General features: G+C 40.1%; 1 protein-coding gene across 6 annotated transcripts; it reads left to right on the top strand.

Annotated features, from left to right (window-relative positions):
* Positions 1-398: 398 nt before the first annotated feature.
* PHF6 (PHD finger protein 6) lies at positions 399-25,965 on the top strand. 6 transcript variants are annotated; one of them, XM_042894618.1, is made up of 11 exons: positions 399-504; positions 5,041-5,220; positions 5,426-5,527; positions 8,142-8,275; positions 8,584-8,627; positions 18,307-18,470; positions 18,650-18,793; positions 19,785-19,889; positions 20,694-20,827; positions 21,436-21,565; positions 21,859-25,965. In XM_042894618.1, exons 2-10 carry the CDS (start codon positions 5,083-5,085, stop codon positions 21,563-21,565), a joined length of 1,095 nt encoding a protein of 364 aa, XP_042750552.1. In that variant the 5' UTR covers positions 399-504; positions 5,041-5,082; the 3' UTR covers positions 21,859-25,965. The 6 variants fall into 6 exon arrangements, with proteins under 6 accessions (XP_042750552.1, XP_042750551.1, XP_042750550.1 ...); XM_042894617.1 differs by having other exon boundaries at positions 18,304-18,470; positions 24,838-25,965; XM_042894616.1 differs by having other exon boundaries at positions 18,304-18,470; positions 24,629-25,965.
* Positions 25,966-27,074: the final 1,109 nt, after the last annotated feature.

Here is a 27,074-nt window from a genome sequence, read left to right as displayed (position 1 = left end):
CGCGGCGCCGGCAGCCCGCTCTCCCCCCCCCCCCCCCCCCCCGGCTCCCAGCGGCCGCCGGTGGGAGCTGCGCACGCGCAGAGCGCGCCCGCCACTCCCCCTTCCGTTTCCAGGCTCCCTCGGCTCCGGGCCTCGCGGAGGAGCGGGCTGTGGGGGTGCGGTGCCGGGGAGGGGGAGCGGTAGGCGCGCGACGGCGCGCACGCGCAGAAAGCCAGCGTGCGCCCGCCGCGCCTCCTCGCGCGCCAATCGGGCACCGCCCCGCAGCGTCGCGGCGTCGCGGCGTCGCAGCCCGAGCGCGCCGTGCGTGCCGTGCGTGCGTGCGTCCGCTCGTGCGTGCGTGCGTGCGTGCTTGCGCTCGGCGGCGGCGGCGGCGCAGCGTAGCGTCCCCTGCCCCGAATGAAAGGGACGGTCCCGGCGAGCGAGCGGCCGTGAGAGACCGGCGGCGACGGGGGGTGGGGGTGTGCCCGAGCGGCTCCTCTCCCCGCCGCCCCACCCGCCGCACGGGTGAGTGACTGCCGACCGGCCGAGGGACCGATTGACTGACTGGGGCGCCGACCGAGCGCCCCGCGCCTCCTCGCCCCTACCCGCCGCTTTTGCCGCCCGCCCCGGGGCGCGCGCGGCGCCTCGGTCCCGTTCCTCCGCCCTGGTCGCCCGCCCCGACCGCCCGCCCCGCCGCCGGGCCGCAGCCGCCCGCCCGCCCCCGGGGGTCCCGGCTCAGTCCCCTCGGGAGGCGATTCCCGGAGCGCTGCCCCCTTCGGTTCCCCCCGACCCGCCGGCGGCCGCTCGCTCCGCCCGGCCCGGCCCGCGTCCCGCCCCCGTGTTCGCGGGCCGCGCTCCCCTCAAAATGCGCTGAGAAAAAAGGGGGGAATCGGCCCCCCCTCCCTCCCCCGAACCCCCTGGCCCGCCGAGCCCCCCGACCCCGGGCGGAGCCTGCCGCCCCCAGCGCTGGGCCTCGGCTGGGAAGAGCCGCTGCCCGAAGCGGAGCCGGGCCGCTGTGCCCCCCGGAGCGGCGCGGTTCTCGGATCGCCCCTCTGCCCCGTCAGAGCGCTCAAACTTTCCCGTAGCCCGGCCCTGCTGCCTGCGGAGCCTGCCCGCCTCGGCGCGTTCCGCGCCGATCGCGGTTACCTGTTCCCTGCCCATTGTTTGGGCTTCCCGGCGCTGGGCCTGCCTTTCCCCCGTCTCTGGACCCCTATTTTTAGGAAGTTACAGCCGTAAATCCCAGTCCTGCTTTGTGCAGTGCCGGCAAGATGCTGCGAGAGCACGGCTCTGGGTTAAAGCTCTCTATAGGACGTGAGGCTTTGGGCTCTGGGCACTGCAGGCACCCTCAGGTGCCGTCCTGCTGCCGTGCATCGCCCCGTTGTGCCCGGCTGTGCCCCCAGCGATGGGCCATCAGCGTTAGGAAGCACTGAAAGTTTCTTGAACAGAGACTGCATCTCCACTGAGCATCTGGGAAGCACCACATCACTGTGTTCTTTGGCTTTTCCCGAGAGCCCAAATCACTTCATTGTGCCTAATGAATATTTTTTTAAAGCCTTATGTATGTTTTGGAGGTTTTCATTGGGTGTCAGGCATTTTTTTTACGTAGAAATTCCAATCCCGAGTGATTTTTTTAATGTTATTTGTTAATCGTGTAGGCCACGCAGCAGAACAATCTGTACACGAGAGAGCATAGCCTACAGATCGCTGTCCTTTGCTGTGACTGCAAACAGGAGCCTAACTTCTGTAAGCGTGCAGCTCCTGAAGCGAACTAAGGCAATAAAGAGAGATCAGAATACAGTTTACTTTCTGTTCTTTGGTGCTGATCGACGTCTCTCAAACCGAGAACCTCCTCCCTGCCCGTGCCGTTGAACTTGCACTTTTCTTTTGTGTTCTAAAATCTGTTGCCTCGAACTCAGGAAAAGAATATGCAAGCCTGAAGGTGTGTAAAGCTTGCTTATTTAAAGATAAGGAGAAGATGCTGTTGGGGGAAGCATTGTGTTAAATCCCTTCGTGGATATTAAGAAACACGAATGCAAATGAAGCGAAAATTTTTTGAGTGAAAAATGACTGAACGAGTTTCTTTTTTGTGGTTTCTAGGGTATGTGTAACCTTCAGTTTTTATCCCAAGCTTGTTGAAAATGTGTTTGTATGTCGTATCTGTGTTTTGTATCTGTGTTTTGCAGTACGTGTCCCGTGCTGATAGAGATATGTACAGTCTGCCCAAGCGGTGCTTCCTGGTGCATCACTTTCTGTGAGCAGCCCGTGGAGCTTTCTCTGACAAAGCTGACAAGCAATATTTCTGTTCAGACTATATTTAAATACTGTTCTGAAAGTCTTATTTGTTAGGTTTTTTGTTTGTTTGTTTGTTTTTTTAACATAGAAAACAAATATGGAGGTGTTTTAATGTGGGTTTTTTTCCCATCTTCTTATGGAATGCAGCTTGATGTTTGACAAACCGGGTTCATCATTTGGGGGTTTAACCCAAGAGATGAAAACCAAACGTGGAGGTCCTGCTTTCAGAATTGTTGCCCTGTCCTATAGCTGAGCACCTCGTTCATCTTTTTGAGAAAATGGCTGTTTTTAGCTGAGATGGGCTGAGAAGGGCATTTGGGCACAAAGGAGGGTCATTCCAGGTGTAGTGGGTTTTGGACTTTGCTGTGAGCCTTAAAAATGGAGTTGGAAGTGCTGTGCATCTGTCAGGTGGCAGCAGTGCTGTGTGCCTCCCAGCTCCGGAGGCGCAGAGCTGAGGGCAGCTCTCTGTGCTCAGCCACGGTGCTGGCCTTGGGCTTCTTGTTTCTGGGAAGTGACTGTTATGATTGAACGATGATGAGAGCCCTTTTTGTTTTGTTTTTTACTTTTGTGTGTGTGTGTTTTATAAATTATTTGCATTTTTTTTAATATGTGGCTTTGCTGGTGAGGTTGAAGGCTGCCTGTTGTATCTAGCAGTCGTTACTGTGGGAGAAAGTTTGTGTTAGCAAAGCCTGTGCGCGTGTGCAAGGGAAGCTCTAAGTTTCCTTTTAAAAAAGTAAATGTAGCAATATACTGAGAAGCACGGCCAATACAGTGTCAGTATGAGCTGAATACAAGCCAAACGGCCCCAGTGAAGATCTACTGAAGCACAACTTTGTGCGTGTTTTGTTAATCTGTTTCTAACCCATCGCTGTGTGATTTATGTTGAGCTATTGAACGTGACATGAAAGCAAGGCTTTTTTTAAAAAATTATATTATTTCCTACTCATCTTTGGCAGATTTTTTCCTGCTTCCCAGTTTTTTGGTTTTTAATTAAATTAAAAAAAAAAATTAACTGTTTCCTTCCTTCAGAAAGCATTCATTCTTTTTACTCAAAAAGAGATGACAGAATTGTCTTGTTTTGTTGTGTTTTTTTTTTTTAATTTAGAAGAATACAGTATAATAATTCCTTTGTGTTTAACACTTAAGGACTCCCCGTTGCCACTGCAGAAGGCTGTGACTGCTTGATCCAGATTGGCACATTTTTTGTGCAGATCAGCAAGATCTGAAATCTATGCGTTCTTCTTGTGAGTGTGAATCACCAGCAACTAAACTGCTTTCCAGCTACAAAGAGAACGAATGAAGCTGTTGATAAAGCAGCCAAATAGATACAGCACGGATGCTACCCTTGGGTGCACGAATTTCATAGCAAGCATTGCAAGGCAGGCGCTTAGAATTCGGTCTGAAAATCTATGAGAGAGGAAGAGTGAGGATCAGAAAGCCTTGTCTTTTAGCAATAATACGTGCCGACAGAAACTTAATAACATTCCTCTGCTTTCAGTTGTACAAGCAGTGAGTGATATTACTATTAGGGGCGTCTGACAGCAGAGAGGAGCTGGCAGGCTTGGCTATGCAAATCTCCACCACCGGTCACGCATTTTCCTGCAGCCAGCCATTGTGGCACTGTCCAGATGTATTGCAGATCTGCTGTTCTCACTGGATTGATTTTTGTCGTTTCCCCCCCCCTCCCCAAAATATCAAACTACGTGGCAGCTTTTCATATTCAGATGAGAGTCTGGTGCAGACAAAGGCTGTGGAGGAGACTTTTATTGCAGTTGCGACAATTCTGACATTAAGACTGTAATCTCCAAAAGGTGTGAAGTCTGAAGAGTACAGTGTTTTATTTCTTGAAAGGTGCAGGAGCTAATGAGCGCAGACTGCATAGTGCTGGACCAAGAGGCACGTGCTCTCATGAGGTGTTTTCACTTCTGGACTTCATTAGGAGTTGGGGACCTTAATGATAGATTTTCCCAATACGTTGCTGAGAGTGTGTGAAAATGTTGAGATTTGTGCTGCATTTAATCCTCATTTGTTTTCCTTAGATGAGGAAAAAGAGTTCTGCAGTTACCAATAGCTGGTGTGGTGCTGCTCGATTTGCAGTGGCTGTTGGAAAGGTTTCCCTTGGAGCCGGTCAGGGGAGATCCTTCTAAAATGTTGTTGCTCCCACTGTTTGACCAGCCACAACATATCTGTGCCATACCTAAAATGGTAACTTTTTATCTTCTGATCGCTACCCTCATGTGAGGGCAGCTACTCTTCTGCTGGCTGCTTTGAGCTTTCAAACTCAAAAAAGCTCAGGGTGTGAAGCTGAGCTCAGTTCTTTGGTTCTGTTTTAGCATGAGTTCAGTGGGATGGGTTTTCTTGCAGGTGCAGGCAGTACGTTTCCTACAAATTGCTTTGCTGTAATAAATAGAATAGGATTAATTATTCTATTTAGCTATTAACTAACTCCTCCCCCCTTACAATTGCCATTTTTGATATATTTTCAATGTATTGCTTTTTCCCCAAAGGTTCCCGTGTGTCCATAGTTTTATTTTAACGTTCAAACCTTTTGCTTAAAGAATTAAATCCATTTGCTGCTTCAGTTTCATTCCAAGTAGCCGACTGCTGCCTCAGCCCAGTGCACATTGATTTGGGTGTATTTTAGTAGTGTAAACTGAAAGCTAAAGAGGTGTAGATCAGTTTCAAGCGACCGATCTTGTATTTATAAAACTGTAAGCTAAATTGCCCTGTGTTGATGCTAACATGCTGATTACGCTTTTTTTTCTGTAGCATTGAGAGGATTAAAGTGGCATTCTAAGAGCATTTAAAATCATGACAAGCTCAGTTGGACAGAAAAAAGTCTCGTCAAGACAAAGGAAGTGTGGTTTTTGTAGATCTAATAAAGATAATGAATGTGGACAATTATTGATGTCAGAAAACCAGAAGGTGGCAGCACATCACAAATGTATGGTAAGTAACCCGTAGGAAAAAGGAAATGAATGTCGTGAGCCAGTAGAAGACAACAAACACATCTTTAGATATTGCTAAAAGTCAGTCAGCTGTGGCATTGGGGAGATGATTAAGCACTCTAATTTGAAGCTTCGGTGTTTGTCAAATGTGTAAATGTTCTAGGTGATGTAAATACTTATAATAAGTTTTGTTTCTGTAATTGTAGCTGTTCTCATCTGCGCTGGTATCTTCACACACTGATAATGAGAGTCTTGGTGGATTCTCTATTGAGGATATTCAGAAAGAAATCAAGAGAGGCACTAAACTGGTAAGTCTGTTTTGAGCCCTTGAAAACGGAGGGAGGATTTGCCTACCTCCCAGAGAGTGGACTGTGAAACTGTGCAGTGTTTTATCATATGTTGTTTCTTTGGGGCTCTGAGGAAATGCACAGCTTACCAAAGGCGATGATGAAGTGTATTAGAGGGAAAAAAAATCAGTGGATCTGATGGTACTCAGATTGAAATGAACTCTAAATAATGGTTGAAGAATCTTTAAGAAAGCATCAAAAGTAGTTTATTCCAGTCAAGTCTGCTCTCATGTAAATTATTATTTTTACAGTTGTAACTTAATCATGGAGCTGTAGGTTCAGAAATCCTATTTTTACAACCTCTTTTTTTGTCAGAGCAGTTGTGCATTTGTTTTCCAAGCAAATCTGAGAACTCATTTTCAGAATATGCCAATTTTTTTCTTTTAATGGACTGAATATAAGAAACAACATTCCCTATATTTATATTTCAAACTCAACCATTTCTATTTAATATTTTCTGCTAGATTTAACAATGAAACCCATGTTCTGAGGACCTAGTAAGGGTAATATCGTGCCTTTACCATTATTTGGCTTTGATGATAGATTTTAACTACTAAATATACTTTTTTGGATTCCTTTTATACTGACTTGATATAAGTCAATGCCTTTGGATATCAGTGTTTAGGGATGCATCAGTACAGCAGTGACTGCAGCTCTACCAAATTCATCAGAAATGGGAAGAGAATTGTTCAGAATTAATTCTCCAGCAGCTAGTCATGTATTTCATTTTTAGAATTTACTGTTTGCTGTTTGAGAAATGTCTGGTTCTTTTTCGGAATGCTTCTATAGATGATCAATTCACTCCTCAGTTTAAATCACTCTGAGGTATTTACCAGTTTTTGGACTAATAGTCCTAAGTATCTCTGTAGGACCACGATTCTGTAATAGTCTGATATTTCATCTAGTGTCTCATCTCTATCTTTTCCAACACCTATGACTTTATTTGCTCTAATCAGATGAAGCATAAAGAAACAAGCGTTCACGAGTTATTCAGTTCATGATTAGGGACTTGGAAAGAACACAGTAGTAAATAAAAGTGCAGATCACAAAGAAACTTTGGCTCTTGGGACTCTTAATCTTTTTTTAAGGATGTTTGTTTTGATATCATTGGTGCTCTCTTTGTGCCTCTTAATCTCTCTGTGCACATTCACCAACACAGCAGCTGCATATGTTCTTGGAGCACACTTCAATCATATCCGTGTTTTCTGCAAGCAGCTGAACAACTTAAATCGATTTGCAGTTCTGAGATGTTACCTGTGTGGAGGGCACATACAGACTAATTTTGTCTTAACTCGGATGTTCCAGGTAGCTGTGCTTTATCTCTGTCTGCAGCCACCAGAAATCTATAGCTCTGAGTCACTCTCAGGAGGAATTCTTCATCCCCTCCCCACCCCTGACTTGTTAGGAAACTTAAAGTCCAATGCTTATGTTTAGGCAGCCAAACTGTGCTGCTAAGGTCTGCTTTTCCTGTTCTACCCTGTATTTTTATTTGGGAACTCATTGAAGCAAAATTATCTCAGTGTATTGCATTGTGATATGTAATTATTTTGCTAGCCTGTACTAAATGTGTCTGCAAACAGATGTGATGTAGTTGCCCTCCTTCAGTAGGTGCTGCAGCTGACAGCCAGGTCTGTGCTGAAGGTTGAGGCGTGTTCATTTTTGGAGTGATTAACAGAGAGTATTTCTGTGGTAACAAAGTCCTGTCTGAGAAACCCTTCCAAGTTCAGACCTGGATAGGGCACTCTTAAAAACTCATTAATTAGGGAACAGAATGCACTGATGGAATTATTGTTGTCTCTTAGTTATGCATGGGAGGATTTTTTTTAAGAGATCACCTATTTTTCAGCTCATCACATTTCACGTATACTTGATGTAACTTGATTGATTAATCTGTTGGCAGTGGCCATTTGGACAACACGATTGGTACCAACTGAATAAATGTTATATTACCCTCAGGCTAAATAGGCTAATAATTCAACATAACAACTCCTGTGGTCTGTTTTGTTCATGCATTTATGAGAAGGAAGTTTCCTTTTACACCAGTCCGTGTATAAAAATAATGAAGCACAAGCTGAAGTCGATCAAATGAGGTTGATTTTAAGCTAGGCTCCTATAAAAAAGCTTTGATCAGCTATTAAAATATTTCAAATTTATGACATAAGATACCATTTCAAATTGGATAAGAACTGGAGTCTGACTGCAAATTGAGTGCTTGCGGAAGAATAAGTAGGGATGACCCAAACATAAGGTGTCACCTCTGTGAAGTACATAATTTTCTACAAAAGTAAATCACATATTTTTATCATTGGATTGGTAATTCATATATCCTGATGATTGTACTGTTGCATAAAAGGAACAAATTTTTCCTTAATTTTAAAATAAATGAAGAAAAACAGCCGAAAGCTGGAAGAGTTAGAAAGGAGAGCAGAGTACTCAGCAAGATGCACTAAAATATTGCTGTCCATGACCTCTTTTGTTCTGTCACCAGGGGTGACACATGGAGTATCAGTCTTCTTTTTAAACTCAGAAGTACTGAGCCAACAGTAACACGAGTTGTGCTTTTGTGTCTTTACAGATGTGTTCCTTATGCCACTGTCCTGGAGCAACCATTGGTTGTGATGTGAAAACATGCCACAAGACGTATCACTACTACTGTGCTCTGCATGATAAAGCTCAGATAAGAGAGAAACCCTCACAAGGCATTTACATGTAACTATCCTTTATTTGTTATCTTTCCTTTTGTATTTATATTTCACATTCTTCGTTGTTTTTGTTTGTTTGTTAAATAAAGAGCAACCAACCAACACTCAGAACTTAAAACTGTTGCAGAAATATTCTGATGATGATTGTGGCATTCAGAAAGTGATGTGCTATGAAAGCACTTTTTCACTGAAAGATTTGTATGTCAGTGAGTCTTACAAGTGGGAGAAAAATGTACTGGCATTTAAATTTAAAATATAAGTAAATAATCTGTGAATCCTGACTGACTTGACAGTTTTCAACTACTTTGTTTATAGGATTTTATGTCGAAAACACAAGAAAACTACGCATAACTCTGAAGGTAAAATTATTCAATATAAATTTTTCCCATTGTAGAAAGATACTTCGGTTATATTTAATTCTTCTGGAGAATACAAATGTTTTCAGTAAAATTTAGATTTTTTTTTATTATTTATTTGTTTATTTATTGAGAAATAATGACTTTGGAAGCCTGATTTCTGTATTTTTCTAAAAATGATTGATTAAGGTGGAGAGGAAACCCAAAAACTAAATGGCAGGGTGTTGTGCAGATATACCATGCTCTGATAGAATAAAGGATGGGTAGAAAAAATGCATTCCCTTGTAGGAAGAAGTTGGTTTATATTTGTAGTTCAGTATTCACAGTATCCACATCTGAAATGCGAGGAGCTTGTCAGGTAACAGCTCATCTTTTCTATTGCTAACATTCCTATTTTTTCCACAATATTTTGAGCTATTAGATCCAGTTCTTCAAATGAGAAGAGCCCAGTATTAAATAAAAGGGTTTATGATCAGATCACTGACAGATGTGTTTCTGTTCAATTTTGATTAAAAAAAAAAAAGCTGTATGCATTCATAGCTGTGTGTCTTTGCATAGAAGAGCAGTGAAGTGTGCAAGGGGTGATATGCCACAAAAATAGACAAACTTCATGGTCTGCTACATTCTGAACTAGTTTTGCAATTTTGTGTTCAGGCCTTTTTTTTTCCCCACCTGTTTGTTTTCTGCTATATCTGATTTGGGTGAGCAAGCATTTCTTAGTTCACTTTTGTGTTACTTTCAATAGAAATGTCACAGATTTAAGTAGTGAGGAGCTTATTGCTGTGTATTGAGAGCAGACAAAATGTCACAAATTCCATTTCTGTCTGCCAAATGCATACTTAGGATGATGTATTCTTCTGCTCTTATTCTTATGGTGCAGCACTAATTGTGAGCTTTGGGTGTTGCGTCACTGTTCCTGCAATACTGAAAGCAATAGAAAATTCCAAAGTAAAATTGATTTTTTTTTTTTTGTCTGCTTAAATATCAGTTTGCTTGTTTTTTAAATGCTCTTTGTTCTGATTTTGCCATTGGTGGGTTTAAAAAAGAAAAGCACCATAAATAGCATAGTAATCGTACAATGGGTGTCACAGTTTTGTTTTCCATACAGAATATGGAAGACGTTTGAATCCAAGGAGAGAGATACCATTCTCTTTGTGATATTTAAATGTATTTCATGTTTAATAATTAAATATTTAAATTTTGTGCTTATGACTAATGGCTCACACTGGAACCTATTGAAAAATACATGGAGCCCGGAGTCACAAGACATTATTTTTTTCTGCTTGGAGCTCTTTGCAGGACTACAACTTGTGCAGGATCAGAACTTGGGCTTTTAAAAGTGTTCAGAAATGGTTATCTCCAGTTCTACTGTGTTATTCCCTAACTGCAGAGGCTTTTATGGCTATGCATATATCTGTCTGAGAAGACATGGGAAAAGTTACTGCAGAGGCACTGTGTTGGGTTTTTTCTTATGTGTTGGTGATGGCAGCTTCTAAACATCAGACAGGTCCATCCAGAAAGGGTCAGACTGAGAGGAAAACCAGGAGTAGTGAACATCATCCTGAGTCCAAGGAGCACAATGGTATCTTAGCTAGAATTTAACTTTGCTGTAACTGTTTGTGCCTAAAATATTTAGCTCCGTTATGATTTATGCCTCTAGAAATGTGCAGTTGTACTTCACAGGGGTTCTTTTGTTTTATTTAACATCTGTGCTGGTAGCCCAGCGCTCTTTCCCCAGCAGCTCTCTCCTTAGCACATACAGTTCTGGTGCTACACCCATACAAGACTATTAGTAGTAGATTTTATAATGGCACAAGCAGGGGGCGTTGTGCTGAACCTCCACTAAATTAAAGAAAGTAAAACTAATTACCTCTACAAGATAGAGAAGTGTATGGGATGGTTTTCAGAGTTTAAGAAGGGACCTTGGAGGCTTTGTTTCTTAATGACCAATTGATGAATTTTGCTCAGTGAGGTGGTAGCTGGAAGATGCAGGATGGCAGTCAGATAAGCTTTGTGTGTGTGCTTTGTTGGTTTGTTTCTTGAGAGAAATTTGCATATCAGAGAGGAATGTAAATGTGAAAGAATAGTGGTTTGTGAAGCCAGAAAAGACTTGCACAGAAAAGTGAATAGACCAGCCAGGGATACAAGATGCTAACATAGCACCTTTTTTTTCTCTTGTTTTATGTTTCCTTCGTATGAATCCTTGCTTACAGCAGTTTTTTGTGACAGAGTAGTTGAAGCTCGTCAATATTTATGTTACTCGGGTTTGGGTGCACAGGGACACTTTCTAATGGAAGCTTATTGCTTTGGGATGCTTGGTCAATGTAGAACGTCTGTGTTTTTATCCCTTGCTCTCTGTTCTGATTTTTTTTTATTTTTTTTTTTTAATGTCACTTCTGTTGGGGGATATTGGAAGAGTTTTTAGGATTGTTTGGTTTGATGCAGCGTGGAACAGATTTGGTTTTGGTTTGCTTTTCTCTTCCTGTAGGTTGCACTGCTGCCTAATAGCAGGATTTTTCTGTCCCTGCCCTCAAAAGCAAGCGCTCCTTTTAGCATCCTGGCTCGAGTCAGAGTTCTGATATACCTTTTCTTAAGATTCTTAGTTCTTCAAATTATTACTTGTTTTTTATTTCCAATTTATTTTAAAAAATAAGAATTTAAAAATCTGCTGCTCATTTAATACCTGTTAAAGAAAATTTCCTGAGGCTATTTGGAAGTTCAGATGAAGGACCTATGTTGGAATTCAGCTTACCAGGTTAAAACCTAACAGAAAGGACCTCTTAATTGTTATTTATTGCTACAGTGAAGTTCAAGTGGAGCTGGAATTCATCGGACTCAGTATCTCCCTACTCATCAAGACAAAATTAATGAGCGACAGGAGTTCATTTCCCTTTAATTTTGAGGAGCTGTGAAGTACCTTCTGTTTTTTGGAATATCAAAGTGTGAAACGTGGCAGCAAAGCAGCCTGCTTTACATTTGTTATCAGATTCAACAGTTGTTAGCTTTGTCTGATTTATCTGTATAGCCCAGCCTTCAGGTGACACAGGACAAGAAAAATACATTGCATTTACTCTTCTGCACGTTTCAAGTAATTCATTTGTGCCGTGTTCCCCCTAGCTGGTAAAAGAATAGCAGTGAGGTGCTCTCTTTGTTCGTGGCTGTGAGGCTGATGAAATTGAGGACATGGCAGAGCAGACCAAGCTGCTGGTTTTGTGTCTGCACGTCGAGATTTTTGTCTTGCTGCTTACCAATATAACTGACCTGACCTGCACTCAAATACTTTATTCGTAAGCTAAGCGAGCCTTCTAAGTTTCCAGTGCCTAACAAATTATGGGAGACTGTGCCAGTGCTTCCAACCTATCACAGCTCGTTCTTAGTCAAATTGCTGTCCCTTTTGGTACAGTTCATTTTTTTATGAGTAAAGCTTTGGGGCTGTTTATTGGAATTTATTTCAGTTTACTAGAAATAATCATCGAAATTTTAAAATTGCTGTCTTCTATTCAGTTCCCTGCAGGTGGGGCTGCCCTGGTCCTTCTGTATTTAAAACAAGTTCAGCTGATCCAGACAGTTTAATATTAATTAAGAGAAGAACGTCATTCATTCTTCTGTTAGATCCGTTCCCTCCTAATGAAGAATAAGGAAGGCAGCCATGTGACTGCCTGTTGTTAATGTCTAAAACGGACCCTTGGGAGCTGCTGGGTCAGAAAATAATGTCGGTGATTCCTATTGTAGCTGTACACAAAGCCTTGAGGAATTAGGTTTCCGTGATAGAAATAAGGACGCGCCATGTCTCAGCACCCTTTTTATCTCATTCTAAAGCTCAAACTGAAATCTGTGCTTATCTTTTTGCGTAGTAGGTGTGGTCAGGATAGTATTCCTCTGTCTGACCTGGTTAGAAGTTCAGTATCAAACCAATCACTTTTTCAAAGTACTGTTGAAGCCAAAGGCTGGTAGGAGAAACATCGCAGACCTGATGGCATTGTGACTAGGTAACATTTTGATTCACCATGGGATGCCTTAATCTTTGTTTCTTCATAGTTGCGTTTTCTTTAACACTGTTCGTAGCATAAGCTTGCCTTCCGCTGTAGGTGCCAATGCAGCCAGGTGTAAAAGCTTCTGTAGCATTGCAGTTTGCTGTCCTTTCAGCTCTGCTGGTGGGTGGTTACAGTTTCTTTCTAAGCTCCACTGACTCAGCCTTATTGTCTGTGGCGAGGAGCTGCTCTGAGTATGGCATCAAATGCATGTACAGTGTTAGGACAAGAAGGATTGATCCAGATAATAAATTAACCACATATTCAGTCCATTGTAGACTAATTAGGTATTTTGAGGGGACATCACTGTGGTGCTGTCCTAAATAAAACCAAGTAGCTAATGGAAAAGGAAAAAATCAGAAAGTAATATGGTAAATGATTTATACTGTCTGTGGAGCTGTGCTGTGATGTTTACATTGTAATTCTGCTTCTTACCTAGGCAGGACATTATCCAAATAGAAACTTGGTCAGCTGACTGATGTTTGAAAGGTTCACCAGACCAGTTATTGTAAGCTTTTTGATTATGTAGATAATATATTATCAGTCTGCTGTCTTTTGTCGATAGCTGTTTGCTTGAAAGAACGTTTATGTTTATAAAGGACTATTTTATTCGTTTTCTATGTTAAAAGCATTTCATTGCAGAAATAATTTCAAGTTCTTTGTAACATAGGTACTGTTGAGTCAAAAGTAGCTTTTGAACAGGAATCATCAGTTCCTTGAGGAATCTGATACTTTGAAAAATGTGGTGTTGGTGACCTAAGGGTTACCTTGTTTTTCTGTGTCACCCCTGTTTTCTCGAATTTGGATATGCTTGACATAACGCTTGTCCTTTTCCATGTTCAAAAAGAAAATAGAAATTGTACTCAGCATTTAGATACTTGATTTCTCAGTACAAGAAAGACATTGAGATTTTGGAAAGGGTCCAGAGGAGGGCGACTAAGATGATCAGGGGGCTGGAGCACCTCCCCTATGAGGACAGGCTGAGGGAGTTGGGCTTGCTCAGCCTGGAGAAGAGAAGGCTGCGGGGTGACCTCATTGCAGCCTATCAATACCTGAAGGGAACCTACACCCAGGAGGGGAGTAAACTGTTCAGAAGGGCTGATAACAGCAGGACTAGGGGAAATGGTTTTAAGTTGAAGGAGGGAAGATTTAGGTTGGATGTTAGGGGGAAGTTCTTTACTAGGAGAGTGGTTAGGCCCTGGAACGGGCTGCCCAGGGAGGTTGTGGATGCCCCGTCCTTGGACGTGTTTAAGGCCAGGTTGGACGGGGTCCTGGGCAACCTGATCTAAATGTGTATGTTTGGTGGCCCTGCTGGGCAGGGGGGTTGGAACTACATGATCCTTGGGGTCCCTTCCAACCCGGGTGATTCTGTGATTCTGTGATTCTGTGATTCTGTGTGTGATTTCACATCATTTTCTAATATTAGTGACTGCTACTTCAGGGTGTGTTCACTTGATTCTCTATTTGCTTGCAAATATGGAAGCCTCTGGTTCTTATTAATGCTTAGAGATGTACTCACATTTTTTGTTACAGTCTATCGAGACAATAAGGTTTCTAGGTATTTTGATATTTCAATTAAACATAATTGTTGTCAGACACGATTAGTTCTTTCTCAGCTGTATTTTTAAGGATCTCTTACCTTAATGTGCTGAAATACATTTTTTTTCCTTTTTCTGACCTTCTGTTTCTCTTCTAAAAGTCCAGCAAGCTTGATTTTGTTCCCTGTAATTCAGAACTTCTCTTATCACAAATGCTCTGGGAAACTTCCAGAATGTTTTCTTGTTTACGTAGCGGCACATTTAAGGTGCTTCTGTATTCTGCAATTTGACTTCTTTGTATGGACAGTCCTACCTGTATGGACAGTCCTACTTGCAGATGTCTTTCCCCAGTCAGTTCTGTTTACCTTCCTTGTACACCCTTAGACCCTTTGCTTCTGGCTCACTTAGTCCATTGTTTAAGATAATGTAGGAGGTACAGAGAGCATCATTAGCCCTTGTTGGACACATTCTCTTTTTCTTTGTTATTTCACAGCCTTTAAGCCATTTAATGCTGTGTGTTAGTTTGCTTTAATCTAGATTTTGGAAAAGGATGATTCCGGGTTTATTTCAAGCTCAAGTAATAAAGAATAGATGAGTGGGATGAGTGGTATCTCCACTTCTTGTCAAGCTTTATTTTAAGCAGCAAAGCATCTTGATCCCTTCTCCCTCTAGTCAGATCAAAAGAGAAATCTTTAACTTTCTCTCTAACGCTCAGTCTCCATGTTAACAGTTTATAAAGTACAGAAGTTTGTTCATCTTCTTTTTGTGGTACTTTGTACTGCTCATAGATTCCTAAAATGCAAATGTAGGGCTTGTTGTTACTCATCTCCCTGCTCATCTGAGTTTACAGTATCATGTTCTTAGATGCTTTTGAAAACATAAAATATTTCCTCTTGATTTCTAACCCTTTACACCCTCCTGAGAACACATTGAATATTAAGCTTGTTTTTTCAGACGCGTTGTTCAGGGACTTCTGCAGAAAGCTCGTAGGATACCTGCTTTGAAGAGTTCGTATAACCTTGTATTGAGAATATCGTGGTGATTTTAAAAATCAATGCAGTACTGGGATATGGGATGGGGGCAGTTGAAGAATACTTAGGGAGTCAGGGGATTCAGAGCTTGGGTGATGTCCATCGTGAAACTTCATCTGGTGAGGGAGGAGTTGAACAACTTTTTGTGTTTTCCTTAGTTCAAGCTGACATGAGAAGTTGGAAACACCCAACCATCAGATGCCAGGGAAACTGGGTAAGCTGGCAGTGGGCTTGAGGGGAGGGATAGGGCACGAACCATACTGCTTATTGAAACAGTAAAGGACGTCCGAGGCAGGTGTATGTTAAAGCTGGTTACAATTTTCTTTGTCCTTGGTACTGTTACACCAGCTCACAGCACTGTTAAAAAGGAGAAACTTTAAAGTTCTGTGGTGTTGCAGAGTGATGTAGTGCAGATGGTCACATTTCAGTGGTGTTAATCCATAGCTCCATGTCACATAGGGACCTGACTCCACAAGGAATTGCACTGACTTGGATCAAGTGTCTGGACTTCAGTGAATTCTCAACATTTTGGGGATTAGTAGTTTTGAGGACAGGAAAGGGATTCTTCTTAGAGGAAAGCTGTGAAATTGTGGTGGATTTTTGTTACTCTGGAAGCATCCTTTAAAAATACAGCATGTTTACTTGTTAAATTTTAATATTTTACTTATAGATTAAAAATTGCACTTGAGAACATACTCTGTGAGGGGGCTGTGGCATTTCTTACATGAAACTGACTTTCCCATTTGCTTGTACTTTTGCAGTTAATGTTCATTTGCAGTTGTGAGAGTGTGAGTATGCAGGGTTCAGAGTATGCTTTAATGCTTAGGAAAAAAAGGTGGACTAAGTGTGTTATGGTTGACAGGATTCTGGATTAAAAAAAATAATGTTGGTTAAGGGACTGCATTCCACGTCATGGAACGCAGCAGCGAAATCTCTGATTTTGGAAGGAATATTTCTAACTTTTTGTATGCTGATGTTACTTAAAGGCTCAACAATTTAATGGTCACTTTTGTCTATGACTCTTTTCAACAAGGAGCCACCTGTGCAAAAGACTGACATGTTTTTAATACATTAGGGGGAAGTTCTTATCTATGCTGAGAGACAAGATGGAGTTATTTTCTTTGGAAGAACTTCTTAGGTTGTAGTAAAACTTGCTGTGTGCAGTCAAGAGGTAGGATATTTAAATAGCACAGTGTTGCTTTAAGAATTGAGCAAATAATGTTAAATGAAAAGTAAGTTTAGATGGTAGATTCACTAAATAATCCCTGTCGTCACATATTCTTTCCTTTTCAGACTGAAATAAATGGCGGTACTCTTGCAATCTCAGTGTAAAGTAGGATGCATACTGAAGCATAGGAAAGTTGTAGTAGATGCATTTATGTATTTTAGTTGTCACTTGGGGATATGTCTGTATAGCTGATTGATCTGGAGATTTAAGCCAAAATAATTTGAAGGCTTGTATGAATTTCTTCTCATATCTTTGCCTCCCTCTAACCACACAACTGCACAGTGCTTTTGGGGAATTACATTTCACCGTAGCACGTTGTGATGCATTTGGTTTTCTTTGCTAACAAATGTGCAAGAAGCTGTAGTTACTTCTGCGTTTAGCAAGAAATGTGATAGACTAAGCTGAATAGGATGCACTTGGATGCAAGACTTCGGTTTTCTGCTGCTAAAATTTTCTGGCTTTGGAATATATTTCAGAGCTTTGACTTCGACCTTTTGTGCGGTTGATTCACTGTTAATCATGAGCTAGAGAAAATGTGATCTGATTTTTATGTGCTAGTCGATAAGAAATAGGAGTTCTGGTGAAGCAGCTCTTAGAGTAAGATGTTCTGTTTATTGAGACTAAGAAATATCGGTGGTAAGTGCCACAGCAATACTTAATGGTAGTATCACCACAGATACATGTGCCATTAATGTATAGTAGAGAGATTCCAGATCTTCTGATGAGGTCTTCCTTCCATTTTCGGGATCATGATGATGTTTATGGCTTGGATTTTGAGATCTATATAGCAGAGTATATGCATTTTTCTGCAAGTGAGTTACTGAAATAACTTTGTAGTTTGAGCAGAGGTGGATGTTGCTTATTAGAAGGAAAAGCTGTTCCTGTGAGCTGGATTAGTGGAGAAGTTGGGATGCCTTAATAGCAAGAAGGTAGAGCTGGTTATTAATATCAGGTGTGGCTTAATTAGACTGTAGTTGAAGCAACCTTGGGAAGTTTGCACGATTGATCTGTGTGGACTGTATGCATCTTAAAAATCAGCAGTGCACTGCTGTAATGCCAGACGGTTCTGTGTAGCAATTCAGCACTTGGTCTGGCATTTTCAAAGGAGTTCATCAGACTTCTTTGGTATATCTGTATTCAAAACATGCTTTCTTATATTCTTAATGGTCCATAAACACTCTATGTTGGTGGTTAAATCATCCATGGTTTTCTGTAAACTGGCTTTTTAGGTGTAGATGCAAAAATGTTCTGCAACTAAAATGAAATATTAGATGTGTCTCATAGAGGCAAAATACCTTCCAGTTCTGCAACTGGTTAATATTTTAGCCAAAATGTGTGACTTTTTCTTAAATCAAAATACACCAGTTAATAAGGCAAGGAGAGAGGTGTTACTTAGATCTGCTGGCATAAGATCAGGTACAGTTTATACTGAATGTGTGCATCTTTAAAAACAAAATTAAAATTGTTTTGCACTATGGATTGACATCTGTTGGTCATATTTTCAGTGAGGATGGAAATAAACACTGAAGCTGTGTGTTGGTCCTGAAAGTAGAATTTGTGAGCAAGGTTAAAGCTTTCTCAAACGTGACACAGCTTTGGATCTTTTTAACATAATGCTCATGATATGAACATAATACATACATACGAACATAAACAAAGTAAATGATGTTTCCAGGATCTTGCACGTTTGTAATAAGTGTGAAAAGGTTACTATTTTAATTTCTGACCAAAATAAGGAAAATACTAGTTTTTTGGGTTTTTTTTCTTATCTGCTTTTGGTTCTGGTTCATGTGATATTTTTGAGAACTACAGTTATTATTATTTTCTGATGATGTTTTCTAACTTCTAAAGCAGATTTAGAAGAAAGTATCAACGAACATGAATTGGAGCCTTCACCTCCCAAAGGAAAAAGGAGGGGTCGTAAGGGAAAGCCAAGAAAAACAAATTTAAAAGGGCAATCAGAAGACACTAGATCCACATCTTCACATGGCACAGACGAAATAGAAAGCAGTTCCTATGTAAGCAGTAAATACGCTCAACTTCTTAGAAGAGAGCATTTGTGTGTTTCTTCTTTGTGAATATCATTTTAATTAAAATCTGCATTTGTCTGAGCCTCCAGCTGGTGGCCACAGGCTTTTAAAATTGCAACCTTATTTATAACCCAGCAGTATATTTTAGTAAAATGTTTTTCTTTCAGAGAGACAGGTCTCCCCACAGAAGCAGCCCCAGTGATACAAAACCTAAATGTGGATTCTGTCATGCAGGTGAAGAAGAAAATGAAGCTAGAGGAAAGCTTCATATATTTAATGCCAAAAAGGCTGCAGCACACTATAAGTGCATGGTGAGTAACAGCATTGTTGTTAATCAGTTTATTATGAATGTTATCTGAATTGCTGCTTTGGGTTTTAATACAGTATCTTTACATGTAATTATGCGTGAATGTTGTCTTGCTGATGGTCTCTTTAAGCACTGAAGTGTTGTGAAATGTGCAATTCATTTATTTTCACTGCAGGCAATATGGATAAAAGTTGGCTGCAGGCTCAGAGATGGAATTAGTTCAGGGAAGCTCTTTAGCATATTAAAAATGTTCTGCGAGTGTCAAAATGCATACATGGCATTTAAAGGGAAAAATAATTAACTCCAAGAGTCCACTCCAAAAATTCAGTACAAGCACCTTTACTCCACAGGCATGCAGGCAAAATCCAGGAAGAATCAATGAACTTAATTTTCTAACAGTGCATCCAGGCTGTGTGACTCAAGCAGGGAGTGGGACGTGGAAGTTCTAGGAAATTCTTGCCTTTAGATGATTGTGTTTGGAAAACTGTCATCTTGCAGGGAATTTGCTAATTTCAGTGCACTTGAGCAAATAGTGCTGTCTTTCACAGAATTAGCTCTATGAATGAAGTAGGGCCTTGCAGGATGGCCTCAGCAGTTTCTGTTTTACTTCAGGATAAATGCAGTGGGCAGTCCATATATTTGTGCTCTTCCTATAGCTACCTTAACTGAACAGAGAGCTGGCGTTCCCCAGCAGTCTTGGGAAGGGAACAGAATACTCCTAAAATGTGTGGTGATATTTAATGACGCTTCTTGTTTATTCCTTTATGTTTTCAGCATTTTTTTGTCTACTCCTTTTTCTTTTAAAATACATCTCTCTGAAGTAGCAAATGTAGTTAAAGCAGTTCAGGTGGGTCCATCAGACAGAACACTCACCATGCTGATGGTTTTTAGCCTGAGATAACTGTCTGCAGAACGTCCCCTTCTGTGAGTCGTGCACGTAATTTTTTAGCCGTGTTTGGTAACCTGAGAATATTTTGGACTTATTTGTTTTACAGTTGTTTTCTTCTGGCACTGTCCAGCTAACAACAACATCAAGGGCAGAGTTTGGTGATTTTGATATCAAAACTGTACTTCAGGAAATCAAGAGAGGAAAAAGAATGGTACGTATCTGGAGAATATAGAGAATATATTGCTGATTCTACTGAGGTATATACAGGTCTGCCTACTTCCTTTTGTGAAACAACCTTTTCCATTTACTTCTTCATACAAAATTGAGATGTATTATTACTTCTGGCATAGCTACCCAGATTGGAATCACCTTTATAATTAGTGGTGGTTGGGCTATTTAGGGTTTGTTATGGTGGTGTACATTTGTAAATGTACTTATAAAGTATTAGCCTTCCTGTACTGTAAGAGAATAAAAGTAAAGTTGGTAGAAGTAGTCTGTAAAACTACAGATAGGCTTAGAGAATCCATTATTGCAGTGACTTCTTTCCAACTGATTTGATATTTTAGTATGTGGAAGTGTTAAGACCTTAGGCAAAATGTCACATTGCATTTTATTAAAATTACAGACTTCCTTAAAAGTGTTAAGAACTTTGCAGGAGAAAAAAAAAAAAGGGAGGGGAAGCAAAACCTGGTAACGTTGTTAGTTGAAAAAAATAGTATCAAAATACTAACTTAACTGGTAATCAAATAATACTTGGAAATGCAGCAATACTGCAATAAAGCTGTGTGTGGCAGTTTTCGGTGCCATGGACAGGTAGATCTGAGCGTTCATGTTTTTAGTAGGTTTGTTTTACAATATCTTTGATTCCAAATTTATTGGAAGGATGATGTGCCAGAGAAATTACAGCAACTATTTTGGAGCACAGTAAACACGAGGAACACTAAACTGAATGTAAACGGAATGTGAAGAGGTGGAAAGGCTGAGCAATGCCCTTCTTTTCTTCTTTCCTAAACAGAAATGCACGCTTTGCAGCCAGCCTGGTGCTACTATTGGGTGTGAAATTAAAGCCTGCATAAAAACGTACCATTACCACTGTGGAGTAGAAGACAAAGCTAAATACATCGAGAATATGTCACGAGGAATTTATAAGTAAGGAGCTGTGTAAATCTTGAGTCTGTAATGCGAGTGAAAATATTGCATGGCACTTCTTCTGCCCAACTTGACGTCAGATGTATTATTTTTAAATATATCTCTATGTATCTGTTATTAAGGAACTGTTAACTGTACGAAGTATTTCCATTAGGCTGCTGAATTCAAATTTCTGTAGTTCTGTAGTAATATACAAATTGAGAAAAAACAATGATTGGACTTAAGGTATTTTCCTCCTTAATTAATTGACTCATTCTGTTATGGAAGCCCTGGATAATCTAAGTTACTCCATATGGATATGTTTTGTAACTTTACTTTGGCTTTACTTGGATCCCCTGACGTCCATTACTTCCTGTGGTTGAGTTTCTGATGCCCACAAGAGGGCATTCTGTGAGCAGTGTAGCAGCAGTTTTTCAAGATGAGAATTGATCCAAGTTCTGTTGGCTAGTCTTTTCTGCAGCCTTATTTTCTTTCTGTTTAACTGATTCTTGGCTGAAAAACATGACGTGAGTTACCAATTTCCTTGTAGTACTTCTCAAAACTAACTGAGAGCAGAGCATCTCTGATATTTTCAGCAAAAACCCTCACTGTTTCTTTCATTGTGCTAGACTCTATTGTAAAAACCATAGTGGAAATGACGAAAGAGATGAAGAGGATGAAGAAAGAGAAAGCAAAAGCCGTGGGAAATCAGGCACTGACCATAATGACATTCCTCAGCAGCAGCTCAATGGAAACTAGGTATGGAAGTTACCCCTGACAGATCTATTACCGAGACTGAATCGCAGTATCCATTTAACGTAGTCTATTGCAGTGAAGTATTTAAATCTAGTGTATGCAGATAAGTATTTTTTATTGGCACACTATAGAAAAATGGGGAGGATTTGTTGTTTTTTTTAAATCCAGCTGACTCTGTAACAGTATAAGGAAGGAGGCCCTCATTTCTGTTGCTAATGTAGATGTGATATCAGAGCTGCAAAATGCTTTTCTGTACGATTTTAAATTTACCATTCTTTTCATCATTTTTTAAACAGGTTCAAGGGACAGAGTTATAGAACTGGGAATGGCTAAGACATCATAACTACTAATTCTTTTAAATTGTTTTCTAAAATCAGAAAAGGGTTAGTAACTTTTTACTACCCAGCTCTGTTAGAAGTTTCATTGAACTGCCTGAAACGTTCATGTGTGTGAGCCTTCAGTAAGTGGCAGAGTTTTACATGTCAATATTATGTAGTTTGTAGTCTGCAGTGTCTGGAAAAAATGAAACACTATATAAATGATATGTAATATGTACAGTGTCAAAAGTTAAGGCAGACATTGAAATGAAGTAAGATCTATATTTCTGGACTGAATAAAAACCTTAAGATTTGGAATGTGTAAGTTGTTTAGTGGATTCATGCAAAGAGGGAAGGTCTTAGCTAGTTTAATTGACAACATGGACAGAAATTGGTGGTGGCAACAAGCTGGTACTTTGTGAATTTTGCATTTTCTTCATATACAAGTTCCAGAGGCTATAATGGGAGAGCCGCTCTCTGTTTTTGCTTGCAAAGCACACAGTAGAAAAGGACTCAGCGTACATCGAAGCACGCTTGAACATTTCAGGTTGTTCCTGTTGTGGTTGCTCATTCCACCCAGCATTGTTTGCGGGAGACTTACTTGAGCAGCTGTTGGTTCTGAGCTGTGAGCTTTAGGACTCATGCCAAAGGGCTGTAGTTCATTCTTTCCCCAAGGACCCACTTCTTTCTGTGTCTCTGATTTACAAAGAACACTTCATTAAGTGTGATTAAAACCTTACTATATAAATGCTTGGACTCTGAAGCCCAATTTTTTTTCTCTTCAGAGAGTTACAACTCTTAACTCACTATGGAATTTAGCCACCATATCTGACGTCCATACCTCAAGTGTTCTGTGTTGTGTGGAACACTTCATGTTTAGTCCAGAATATGCATAGAGGTCCCATATTCTGTAAGAAGAACGAGGAAACAACCTTTTTTTTTGCTAGATTGGTATTTATTTTTTAATCTTATGACCACTATGTGAGAAACTGCTTATCATCCTTATTGTTTTGGTGATTAATTTTTTTTTTTTCCTCCACTTTTTGTCAACAATCACATCATGGAATTCTTCGTTCCAGATTTTGATGTTCCTTTAGGGAATAATCAGATCTAAGTTATACCAAACCTGACAGATCAGTCCTCTGACTGCTTTCAGAATACCTTGTCATTTCTGATGGCTCCAAGCTTCTTCAATTGGTCTGTTAAAGCACATTCTCAGACTGACTTAAATAAAACCAAAAAGCTGAATCTAGTCCACGTTTGTCTGTTGCTATCACACCACATTGTTTAGGGTTTTGACTTGTTTCACTCTGAACCCCCAACAAAACTCCTAGATTTGAAAGAAGGAAACGAGCAAAATACACTGATTTGACTATAAACTGCTACAATTCTTCTGTGATTGGTATTGCAAAACAGTTCATTTTGTAACATGAGTTTCTGTAGCATTTTTTACTTGTATTTTTAAATAATATAACGTGTGTCATTGTCTTCTTATGCATTCCCTTAATGTCTTGAGGGACTCAATTACTGTATATTAGACTTTCTAACATTTTACCTGTTAGAATTCATTCAATTCTGTTTGCTTTCCTGGAGAATAATACAGTTTTGGAAAGAAATATCGCTGTGTACAGAAAATACTCAGTTACTGCTCTAAACATGATGCCATGGATCATTTTTATTTTGTATTTGTAACTTTCAAAATTAAAAGCGTGACTTGAATTGCAATGACAGATCGATTACTGAAATTGTCTATAAGGTGTTTTGTTTCTTTGAGAATACAAACATTTCTCAGCCACTCAGTTTTAGAAGGCAAAATAAGGTCCTTCAGCATTTAAATTACTTGTAGATTTGTGCCTCAGACATGGCCCTCCCATGAAATAAAGGCACTTTGTTTGCATCTACTGTATTTTTGACTAGGGTTGGATGACAGGTGCATGGGGGTAGGTCTGCCAGCATACTGATTGTACTTGAGACTGAGCTCTAATTCATCTTGTGTCCGTTGCTTAGTATAATATTCAGTCCAGTAATTCATCTGTTGTGAAATAAATTTCCCCATTCCATGCCTCTGAGAACAGCACTTTACCTTCGGGTAGCAGAACGGTGGCTGGTTACCTGTTACCTCCTTGTGCTGAGATGGCCTGACTGAATCGTCATTAATCCAAAATTCATGGAAATAATGTTAAAAGCAAAAATCTTTTCTCTTACAAACCTCAAATTTGTCATAACTGACTTCAACTTATGTATGCTGGGTAAAAGTGCCTTACAGTGTAAAAATTGTATTTATACGTTCCCAAGTAGCATTACCTGCTGGGGAGTAATTATGTTGTGGTGTTAATATTTAGAAGAAATGTACCTCAGCAGTGTATTTACTGTACATCTCTTATGTCCTTAATTGTAGTTTTTAAAAGCATGACAATGTATGATAGTATACAACATTTACATCTTTTTTTTTTTGTTTTTTTTAAGACAAGATACTGCCATTACTGTCTCTTTATGTGTATTTTAGCTTGGAATTTCAGACAGTCTGTCTGAGGGGTTTTTTGTTCGTTTGTTTTGGTAAAGTAATGTAATCTTTGCAAGCATATATTGAAGAATATTCTGGAGCATCTACTGCGTTCCCAGAAATGTTAGAAGTAATGGAAGTGCTCTATAGGTGGAATAGGTATGTTTAAACTAGCTAGGTAAATTAATGCAATCTATTTGTTACTGAGATGGGTTTTGGTTGTTTTTGTTTTGTTTTTTTTTATAGGCACCTTCTGTTTTTCATCTCACAATCAGAACTCTTGAATTTAACAGAACTTGTCTTACGAAACTGGTCTCACTTTATTTGATTTTTTTGGCCTTTGGGCATTTCTTTTGCTCACGAGTGTAATCAAGAGTAATGTGTGCTGTTAAAGTCTCCTGGAATCCTCTGGAATGGAGGTTTCTCCCCAACTCACTGTATCTCTATATTAACAGATCTGCGATCGTGCTATACCAAGAAAGGACTGTACCAAGGAAGGACAGGCATCAGAAGGGTATTGTTCAAATTACTTGAGGATACAGCTGGTGTAATGCCAAAGTCCCAAGGCATGATCAAACACCAGAGCAGTAAGCTGTGATATTACTCCATTTCAAAGAAGGGCAAAAGGATGGTTCAGTACCAGCATCTGTGCAGCTAACTAGGATGAAACAGATTAGGTGATCTAAAGCTCTGCTTATTCAGCAGGTGTTGATCCACAGGAGGCTCTGTGATAAAGCTGTACTAGGAGTTACACCAGATTACTGCTGCCCTCCAGGAGTTAAGTCCATCTCCTACACTCCACAAAGTCTGATCTCAAGGTACAAAGAGCTGTGCTGATCTGAAATGATAGATTATACTGAACTGGCTCTAAGTGTCTGGTATTCAGTGTACAAGAAATGGAATAAAAGGAAGAGGGCTTGCTTCTTACTGCAGCCTATTTGAGGAATAGCTTTAGACTGAAGCAGAGTGAGAGATGAAGATGTCATAATGTATTTGAAATACCAGACTTATCTGCCAGGTGATAATCAGTGCATTCCAAAAGTATTAATGTGCTGAATCAGGCTGACAAGAAAATGAATCCTCATTAGATGAAATTAATCTGAATGGAACTGAAAGTACGTTGTATCAAATAGTAGCCCTTCTTCCTTGTCACAAGGAAAAGATTCCACTGTATGTGGAATGGATGGAGATGTGATGTGATGGAGATTTAAAAGAACAACAACACCACGGCTCTTGATTTATATACTTTTTGAAGCCAATTTCATATATGCATATGTATGCACATTCGTTAGTCAGCAGTGACATCTCAACCCTTAAAAGATCCTGGAGAACTGTTTCTTGTCAAAAAGCACTCAGGTTAGGTTAACATTTGCAGCTTTTGCTCTAGCATACATTTACATTAGGTGTAAAGACAAGGAATGTGTAAAAGAGGGTAAATGCATTCCTATCTACAATGTTATGTATATTTTGTTCCTGTTATATTGGCTTTACTTCCAAAGTTGTAGTTTGCAGTATTAGTTTCTTTTTATTGGTATCCTTGCATATATATATATATATATTCAATAAATGAGTTATGAATTTCATATTTGCATGTCTGTCCTTTTTCTGGAAGTGTAACTTTAAAACTGACATTTTAATGCATTGAAAGCAGTATTTCCTATTGAGGTTACAGGCCCATAACATTTTGCTGGAAGAGAAGTGAGAAAACATTCCTACAGTATGGGCTTAGTGATAACTGTGTATTTGTGTTCTGTTCTTACCTTGCATAATGGTTAACCTTCTTTGTATTTACTGCTTGTTAGTAATATGAAGTGGCTGATTCACTAAAGGTTCCCATTCTCACCCTTGAAGAACTTTCTGAAGGTCTGTATCACATGAATCAGTTTAGACTAAGACTGCAGAAGGTGATATAATTGCATTGTATAAGACCAGATAAACTCAGGATGCACATTGGAATCATAAATGAAGTGTAAGATTTTAACAAAACAAAAAGATTGCTTGGAAGATGCTGGGTTTGTCCAAATACTCTCACATTCTAGATTCTGTGATTTCCTGGAGTGAGAGAGCAATAAAATTCAGTGATCTTAAAATATCAAGAAATGTAATGGCAAAAACTTTTTTTTTTTTTTTAAGAGCTACATGCTTTTATGTTATCACCTTAAACAAGAAATCAATTTAATGAACATAGTGGGTATTTATTGTGACCTGGGAAGTCATGTCTCCAGTCAGCACAGGCTTCTTTCTCATGAAAAAGTTGTCATAGTTGTAATAGTCATAGTCATAGTCATAAAAGTTGTCATCACAAGTTTGATGCTGGGAGCAGTTCTACCACATAGCACTTGATGTCATGGAAGTAGTTACTGGATACGCATCTATTTCATTTTATGTGTGTTTTTTGTTTGTGTGGTTTTTTTTATTCAGTCAGCTGGGGGATCAGTGAAGGAAGCTGAGGATATTGGTGAGAAGCTGGTCACTGCAATCTTGGTATAATGGCAAAGGAATCCACACAGGAGCACAAGATTTTCATTGACCTTGTGCAGTATGGTGCTAGGGCAGAGCGGTGAGTTGTCCTCTGCCCCCACTTAAATGAGCTCTACTTAATGTACCATAGGTAAGAGATTTGCAGCATAGGCAAAGTAAGACGAGTCATCTTTATGCCTGGGTCATGTATCCCACGTGGTAAATTATTTGC

Source organism: Lagopus leucura, unplaced genomic scaffold (assembly GCF_019238085.1).
Source record: "Lagopus leucura isolate 7727_CA_CO unplaced genomic scaffold, USGS_WTPT01 97-36_obj-0_obj, whole genome shotgun sequence".
NCBI lineage: Eukaryota > Metazoa > Chordata > Aves > Galliformes > Phasianidae > Lagopus > Lagopus leucura.
Note: the sequence above shows the minus strand (reverse complement) of the source record. Positions and strands in the feature narration are given on the sequence as shown.

Excerpts from the sequence above, each read along its gene's own strand:
- PHF6 (XM_042894617.1), top strand. The coding sequence starts at position 5,083 with ATGACAAGCTCAGTTGGACAGAAAAAAGTCTCGTCAAGACAAAGGAAG. Across the intron at positions 19,890-20,693 it reads TCAAGAGAGGAAAAAGAATG|AAATGCACGCTTTGCAGCCA; the intron begins GTACGTATCTGG and ends TTTCCTAAACAG. Across the intron at positions 20,828-21,435 it reads ATGTCACGAGGAATTTATAA|ACTCTATTGTAAAAACCATA; the intron begins GTAAGGAGCTGT and ends TCATTGTGCTAG.